This window comes from Montipora foliosa, chromosome 10, assembly GCF_036669935.1.
Source record: "Montipora foliosa isolate CH-2021 chromosome 10, ASM3666993v2, whole genome shotgun sequence".
NCBI classification, from domain to species: domain Eukaryota; kingdom Metazoa; phylum Cnidaria; class Anthozoa; order Scleractinia; family Acroporidae; genus Montipora; species Montipora foliosa.
In genome coordinates this window covers 33,997,283-34,006,213 of record NC_090878.1, presented here as the reverse complement: position 1 = coordinate 34,006,213, position 8,931 = coordinate 33,997,283, and the positions used below count along the sequence as shown (strand labels likewise).

Here is an 8,931-nt window from a genome sequence, read left to right as displayed (position 1 = left end):
AAGGGTAAATAATTGCGCAGTCCAATAGGCCTCCCTAGTGAGTAACAACTGTTCAAGATGTAAAGAATTTTCAAAAGACCTAATTTATTCGATAATGATGAAATTGATTTGTGAAATTTCATGTTCAGAGTTATTATAGTGGATAGCCAATTCACAAGTTCTTTTGTTCTTCAGCATGTTCGACTTGTGGTTACGGAATCTTACTTTAAATTCAGTCGAGGTGGAGCCCACATATTGCAGGTTGCATTTGGCACAAGTGGCCAAATAAATAACATTTTGCGATGAACAAGAAAGTTTTTGTTCAATGGAATAATGACGACCAGTAGCTGAACTTTGAAATTTTGAAGCTTGAATTAAATAATTTTTACAAAGATGGCATTTCTTATTGCATTTTGAACAACCCCCATTTTCTTCTCTTTGATTTCTACCAGAGGTTACCTGAAATTTGGATGGCGCTAACAACTCCTTAAGATTTTTTGTTCTACGATAAGCGGGAAAAATTGACTCGGACGGAAAAATTTATTTGACTTCTGGTGAAGATTGCAATAGATGAAAGTGATTTTTAATGACTTTTTGGATATCTGGCAAAATTGGATTGTAGTCAAGCACCAGTGGAAAAACTTTCTAATCTGGTTTGACCTTTTTGCTCAAAAGTTCAGATCTTGATATACTGAGAGCTTTGTCGAACTGTTTATCGACAAGCTCCGCCGGATAATTTTGAGATTTCAAATATCCTTTGTATTCCTTACACCTATTTTGAAGAAAGTCGTTGGTAGAACAATTGCGTTTGATTCTTAAAGCTACCCCAAAGGGGACTGCTCTTTTGCAATGTGAGGGATGTGAACTCGAAAAAGGTAGATAGAGGTGGCTATCGGTGGGTTTAGCATAAACATCAGTGCTAATAAACCCGTTACAAAAATGCAACGTGAGATCAAGGACATTCAAATGACATTTCGAAGTAAACCAGTTCGAATTTAATAGTAGGGTACAAATCATTGATATAATCAGTGAATTCCAATAATTTAGGTAAACCCTGAGTCCAGAGGTCAAAAATATCGTCCCTGTATCTCCACCAAAGCATAGGACTCCAGCTACCCTCAAATTTGGCTTTCTCGTCGATGATGCCCATCGCTAGATCTGCATAACTGCTGGCGTTTTTCGGTCCCATGGCCGTACCATGTTTTTGAACAAAGCTCTGACCAGCAAACTGGCAATTATTTACCCTGAGACAAATTTCAACGGCTTCAACTAAGCAATGAGTGGAAGGAATGTTATCAGATCTAGAATTAAGTGCCTTTCTAACTGCTGAAATACCTAGATTGTTGTCAATGTTTGGAAACATTGACACTACATCCCAAGACACAAGGAGGGACCCCTCAGGGAATGGGTCTTTTGCATTCAAATCTTCTAATTTGTTGATAAAATCCGTGGAATCCTTCACAAAGGATGGAAGACTCTGTGAAAGAGGTTTGAGGTAGAATTCTGTGAAAGCAGAAAGCCGTTCAATTGCTGTACCGCAACAGGATGTAATAAGTCGAAGTGGGTTGTCACGTTTGTGTGTTTTGACATTCCCAAATGCCACTCCCGGTTTTGGTTCCAGATTTACAACCCACGTAGCAATCTCCTGGCTAATCTGCCCCTCAGAAAACCACTTACGACTCCATTCCTTAACCACTTCAAAATGGTCAAGTGTTGGGTCGGAATCTATGCTGTCATAATGCAAATCATTATTAAGCTGCCTTAGTATCTTATTTTGGTATTCTTGTTGACTGAGGACAACGAACCTAGAACCTTTATCTTGAATTCTTATAACATTTTCACTAGATTTAAGAGACCTTAAAGCTAACCTTTCTTCTCTCGTAAGATTGTCCTTGGTAGTTCTTAGATTAGCAGGCTTAAGGATGTCGTTCTTCACATTGTTGAGGAACACTTCTACCTTCGGGAAACTGAATTTTGGAGGCATCCATTGGGAAGCTGATGGAATGTTATAAGAATTCAAGATAAAGGTTCTAGGTTCGTTGTCCTCAGTCAACAAGAATACCAAAATAAGATACTAGGGCAGCTTAATAATGATTTGCATTATGACAGCATAGATTCCGACCCAACACTTGACCATTTTGAAGTGGTTAAGGAATGGAGTCGTAAGTGGTTTTCTGAGGGGCAGATTAGCCAGGAGATTGCTACGTGGGTTGTAAATCTGGAACCAAAACCGGGAGTGGCATTTGGGAATGTCAAAACACACAAACGTGACAACCCACTTCGACTTATTACATCCTGTTGCGGTACAGCAATTGAACGGCTTTCTGCTTTCACAGAATTCTACCTCAAACCTCTTTCACAGAGTCTTCCATCCTTTGTGAAGGATTCCACGGGTTTTATCAACAAATTAGAAGATTTGAATGCAAAAGACCCATTCCCTGAGGGGTCCCTCCTTGTGTCTTGGGATGTAGTGTCAATGTTTCCAAACATTGACAACAATCTAGGTATTTCAGCAGTTAGAAAGGCACTTAATTCTAGATCTGATAACATTCCTTCCACTCATTGCTTAGTTGAAGCCGTTGAAATTTGTCTCAGGGTAAATAATTGCCAGTTTGCTGGTCAGAGCTTTGTTCAAAAACACGGTACGGCCATGGGACCGAAGAACGCCAGCAGTTATGCAGATCTAGCGATGGGCATCATCGACGAGAAAGCCAAATTTGAGGGTAGCTTGAGACCTATGCTTTGGTGGAGATACAGGGACGATATTTTTGACCTCTGGACTCAGGGTTTACCTAAATTATTGGAATTCACTGATTATATCAATGATTTGTACCCTACTATTAAATTCGAACTGGTTTACTTCGAAAGTCATTTGAATGTCCTTGATCTCACGTTGCATTTTTGTAACGGGTTTATTAGCACTGATGTTTATGCTAAACCCACCGATAGCCACCTCTATCTACCTTTTTCGAGTTCACATCCCTCACATTGCAAAAGAGCAGTCCCCTTTGGGGTAGCTTTAAGAATCAAACGCAATTGTTCTACCAACGACTTTCTTCAAAATAGGTGTAAGGAATACAAAGGATATTTGAAATCTCAAAATTATCCGGCGGAGCTTGTCGATAAACAGTTCGACAAAGCTCTCAGTATATCAAGATCTGAACTTTTGAGCAAAAAGGTCAAACCAGATTAGAAAGTTTTTCCACTGGTGCTTGACTACAATCCAATTTTGCCAGATATCCAAAAAGTCATTAAAAATCACTTTCATCTATTGCAATCTTCACCAGAAGTCAAATAAATTTTTCCGTCCGAGTCAATTTTTCCCGCTTATCGTAGAACAAAAAATCTTAAGGAGTTGTTAGCGCCATCCAAATTTCAGGTAACCTCTGGTAGAAATCAAAGAGAAGAAAATGGGGGTTGTTCAAAATGCAATAAGAAATGCCATCTTTGTAAAAATTATTTAATTCAAGCTTCAAAATTTCAAAGTTCAGCTACTGGTCGTCATTATTCCATTGAACAAAAACTTTCTTGTTCATCGCAAAATGTTATTTATTTGGCCACTTGTGCCAAATGCAACCTGCAATATGTGGGCTCCACCTCGACTGAATTTAAAGTAAGATTCCGTAACCACAAGTCGAACATGCTGAAGAACAAAAGAACTTGTGAATTGGCTATCCACTATAATAACTCTGAACATGAAATTTCACAAATCAATTTCATCATTATCGAATAAATTAGGTCTTTTGAAAATTCTTTACATCTTGAACAGTTGTTACTCACTAGGGAGGCCTATTGGACTGCGCAATTATTTACCCTTAATCCTCATGGTCTTAATAAAAGGCGGGAATCTAGATCGAAACACCGCATTAATTACTACAATTGAGTAGTTGTGAGTTGACATTTTCCCAATACGATGCATTTTTATCGATATGTCACCTATAGTTCTTTATTTGCTTTTGATTGTTAAATCTATGTCACCTTGGAGTTTAGACCTTTGTTATAGTTCTTTATTTGTCTTTGATTGTCAAATCCATGTCACCTTGTAGCTTTGACCTTTGTTTTGTTTCGTTTCCTTAATTTCAATATTTCTGCTCTGTATATATAAGCTGCTGTTTTTGTGATTTGCACTCATTGTAAATAGTTTTTTTAGTTTTTAATTTTTAACCTGAAGAAGGCCGAACGGCCGAAACGTCGTATTAAACTTCGTCCAGAACAGTCAAGAGTTTGTCTCTTCGTCGCTTTTCCTTACGTACACTTAACTACAAATTCGCGTCGAGACATTGTATCCTGTGGATCCTCTTACTGGGAGTTCATCGTTAGGTCAACCAACCGTACACTGCTTATATATATATATATATATATATATATATATATATATATATATATATATATATATATATATATATATATATATATATAAACTTCAGGTGAGTTCCACACTGATAAATCCAGAATAGTGCTCAACAATAATGGAGCGGTAATAACAATGTTTTTCTACTCAATATAGTTTCATATGGACTTTAATACAGGTCTGTTTCGTAGACCAACAAGGAGTTGGGCCACTCATCAGTTAAATTCCATGTACACTGTAGCATCGCTGGGGTTTATATACATCAGTAGCGTGATCGTTACAAGATTCAAACTTGAAAAACAATAGTAAAAAAGCATTTGTAAATTTATGATTGGTTGTTGAGGATGCGATTGAACCTAAGGATAAAATTTCGCTTGTGCCTGCAAGTCGATACGAGTTCATTACGTTTGTTGAGCGTCGCCATGTCCGGTTTATATACAATATAGAATTTCTCGGTACTACATAGATTACATCGTTTAGTAAGGTTGCTATAAGATTTGGCCTTGGCTAGAATTTTCCAGGAGATTGCGAAGTCTTTCTTTTGATCTTTTAGCTGCCATAGATGTTTGCTCAGTTCGGTGTCATTCTTTTTACTTTCGTTTTTGAATGACATGGCATGGAAATTGGGCTTTACAGAGATGACGGTTTAGCAGTAATCGACCAAACCCCACAAAAAATCGAAAAAATCAAAAAAGAAATATGCAAAGTGTTCGCAAAAAACAACCTACGCATTACTGTTGAGGCCAACAAAAAGGTTGTAAATTTCCTTGACGTAACATTAGACTTAACCACTGAGAAGTACAAGCCATATTCGAAGCCTGCAACTACTCCGCTCTATGTCCACAGCAAATCGAACCATCCCCCTTGCATAATAAAGAACATCCCTGAAGCAATTAACAAAAGATTATCTGAAATCTCATCAGACGAGGAAGCCTTCAAAGAGGCAGCACCGCCCTACCAAGAAGCATTGCAGAAAAGCGGTTATTCACACACCCTCAAATTCACCCCACCACAGCAGTCACCAGAATCCACCACTTACAAGAGAAAGAGGCAAAGAAACATAATTTGGTTCAACCCACCATTTAGTAAAAATGTTCAAACCAATATAGGAAGAGAATTTCGAAATTTGATCGAGAGGTGCTTCCCACCGAACCATAAATTAAGAAAACTGTTTAACAAAAACAATCTTAAGCTAAGTTATAGTTGTTCACCAAACATAAAACAGATCATCGATGGACACAACAAAACCATCCTAAGCCAGCCAGAACATGCCACCTCCACAACAAACACCCACCAAACTCTGCAACTGCAGAGCGCCAGACAAATGCCCTTTGAAAGGACAATGCTTAGTCAAGGAAGTAGTGTATCAAGCCACCATCACGACCGCCGAAAGCACAGAGACATACGTCGGCCTCACCGCCACTGAGTTCAAGACGAGATGGCGAAACCACCAAATGTCATTCAAAAACGAAAGTAAAAAGAATGACACCGAACTGAGCAAACATCTATGGCAGCTAAAAGATCAAAAGAAAGACTTCGCAATCCCCTGGAAAATTCTAGCCAAGGCCAAATCTTATAGCAACCTTACTAAACGATGTAATCTATGTAGTACCGAGAAATTCTATATTGTATATAAACCGGACATGGCGACGCTCAACAAACGTAATGAACTCGTATCGACTTGCAGGCACAAGCGAAATTTTATCCTTAGGTTCAATCGCATCCTCAACAACCAATCATAAATTTACAAATGCTTTTTTACTATTGTTTTTCAAGTTTGAATCTTGTAACGATCACGCTACTGATGTATATAAACCCCAGCGATGCTACAGTGTACATGGAATTTAACTGATGAGTGGCCCAACTCCTTGTTGGTCTACGAAACAGACCTGTATTAAAGTCCATATGAAACTATATTGAGTAGAAAAACATTGTTATATATATATATATATATATATATATATATAATATATATATATATATATATTTTAAGAGGAAAAAAGGACGCAAGGGAAATGTAGTTGCGTCCTTTTTTCCTCTTAAAATATTTATTCCGCTCTGCTTTAACGTATATAACCGTACATCCTGTGCCCAAGTTCAGGAGTTGCCATAAAGCCATTATGGTGACAACCGGGAGGGCACATTGAATACATATTGTATATATATATATATATAGAACAATAATAACAATAATAATAACATCAGAATAACAGAGCTTCAGAAGGTCCTCCTCCTTGGAACTGCTCACATACTTAGGAGAACTCTATCCATCAAGTAATCCAGAAAACTTACAACAATACGTCGCATTGGAGAAGGTTGGGACGGGACAGTATAACGATATGCATACTGCACATACGTTGGAGGAATGTCGTGTTTCTTTCAATTCCAGCCAAGAACTACCACATGAAAATATAGGGTTTGAAGGGCTTGCGATCATTCAGATGGGTCAGCGAATGTCATTCAGGTGTAAAAATCCTTTTCTGTTTGATCATGGTTGGTGTGTGCATATGCACAATACGGCTGTCTTGAAGAACTAAATATTTTGAGCAAGAGCCGATACAACGTAGATTTGATTTAGTAATGTACTCTATTACGGCTGGCCAAACCAGCCCTCTTCAAGTAGAATGATCATGAAAGTTGGATTAATTAATAACGGTCTAAATATCCGCGAAGAAACATATCAAATCAAATCTACGAGGAATCGGCTCTTCCTCAAAGTATTTAGTTTCCCAATTTGTAATTACGCCGATCAGATCAAGCCAATTTGATCCAACGTACCTTATTTATTTATTATTTCAATCAAGTACTATTTCTAACTTGATTTGTAATTATTTTGTTTATTTTCCTTATGACAGATTCTTGTGATTGTCCAATTGTTTTGCTTCTTGGTACCAGACTTTCCCTTCACAAACCCTTGCACAATCCACTGCTGGAATGTCCCAGAGCCCACCGTCAATAAGTGCGAGCCACCAACTAGGACATTCATCTGTGTTAGTGCGACTACACCACTATCCAAATTCGACGGGTCATCCGATTTAGGGTTGTATTTTATCGGTCTTAAAGTCTTTGATAAAAACCTCTGAAGCTGTTTGATTTTGTTTTCAAGAGTACTGTTTTGCGCTATAAACGAGCGTAAAGTGTCAGATCCAAACCGAGTCATATCCGACGAAACGAAAACTTTCTTTATTCCTGACCTTTTTATTAGGTTGGTAGCTTTTTCAACCAAGGTCTTAAGGCATCGTGACAATCTCTCTACATCGTACCAAAGGATCTGCCTTTCAGAACGAATGTGGATCGAAATGTACTCCTCACCGATTGATTCTGCAATCAGATTGGCTTGCTCATTAACACGTTCACTCAACTGTAACGAATGTACCAACGTCCGGTTATTAAGTACAATTTCCGGTTTGAAATGGCTGCGATCTCTTCCGAATCCCCGCCAATGAATTATAACAACGCATTTATCGTTCTTTATTATTTCATTTCTAAATAATTGAATACTTTTTACTTTCTCGGCGTCAACACAAATTTGTCTTCCTGCAGTAAGATCACCAATTCTTTTTGATACATTAAGACCTCGATCAATAAAATTGCACTCACACCAGCCTGACTCTTTAATGTTTTCCTCGATTTGTTGATAAGTAAATGCCGAAATTTTATACCACTTTTCCATCTCTTTTTGCGAATGATCTTTAAACATGAAATGCAGCAATGTTGTTTTTGCTACATTTGAGCGGCAGTTGCGTTTGAAAGACTCCAGTTTTGCCATCGGTGAAATGCCAGATTTTGTTAGCAAGTCGTTCATAAATTGTACATCGAAATACAGCGACAGCGGATAAAATTTGCGTCGTTCGTTTCGCAAAGCTCCAGACCATCCGTAAGCCAAGCCACACATTCGAGAATCTCGCACAAACGGCTCAACAATTAAACGCTTCATTTCCTTGGCGATCGCAGCGAGATATATGAGGTTTTCAGTTGTTTTTGTGAGCTGTTCATAATGATGTAAGACGAAAAAAAATCCGAGACTTCCACTCTTTTCTTCAGCTTCATCCTCGCCAAGTTTGTGGATCGAAAAACTGTTATTATTAAATTCGCCAAATGTTGAGTCTACGCCAATGCTCTTGAAGCGATAATCTATTCTTTGAACATCCACGTTTTGAATAATTCGAGGCCATAACCGCGACGTCTCAAGCCTTGTTTCTTGAAACAATTGATAAATGATTAAAACACTCAGGAGAACACAGATTTTTATCCCAAGTGAAAGACCAAATCGAGCCACCACAAATCGTCGCTTAAAAAACACAACACACATCGCTGGCGACAAAATTTCGAGTTGTCTCTCTGAGAACAGACCAGAAGACAATAAAATTGGGCGCCGAAAATCGACTTATACTCACTAGATTGTAATATTGAATTTCCAATCCCATCATATGAAGTTAAATAAAGGCCCAGATTTTCTCGTTAGGCTTTCCATGGTGATAGGAAAGTACAAACAACTCTTCTTTCAGGTTCCAGATGTCGAAGTTTTTATGACGTTGTCTTTCGCATTTATTATTTTCCTGGATGGTAAAAGGTTTCTCTTTCAGTAAATATCTAATATC

The 8,931-nt window shown here is 38.0% G+C and overlaps 1 protein-coding gene across 1 annotated transcript; it reads right to left on the bottom strand.

Annotated features, from left to right (window-relative positions):
* Positions 1–6,560: 6,560 nt before the first annotated feature.
* Positions 6,561–8,931, bottom strand: LOC137973324 (uncharacterized). The gene has a single exon (XM_068820112.1). It carries the CDS (start codon positions 8,640–8,642, stop codon positions 7,143–7,145), a length of 1,500 nt encoding a protein of 499 aa, XP_068676213.1. The 5' UTR covers positions 8,643–8,931; the 3' UTR covers positions 6,561–7,142.

Excerpts from the sequence above, each read along its gene's own strand:
- LOC137973324 (XM_068820112.1), bottom strand. The coding sequence starts at position 8,642 with ATGTGTGTTGTGTTTTTTAAGCGACGATTTGTGGTGGCTCGATTTGGT.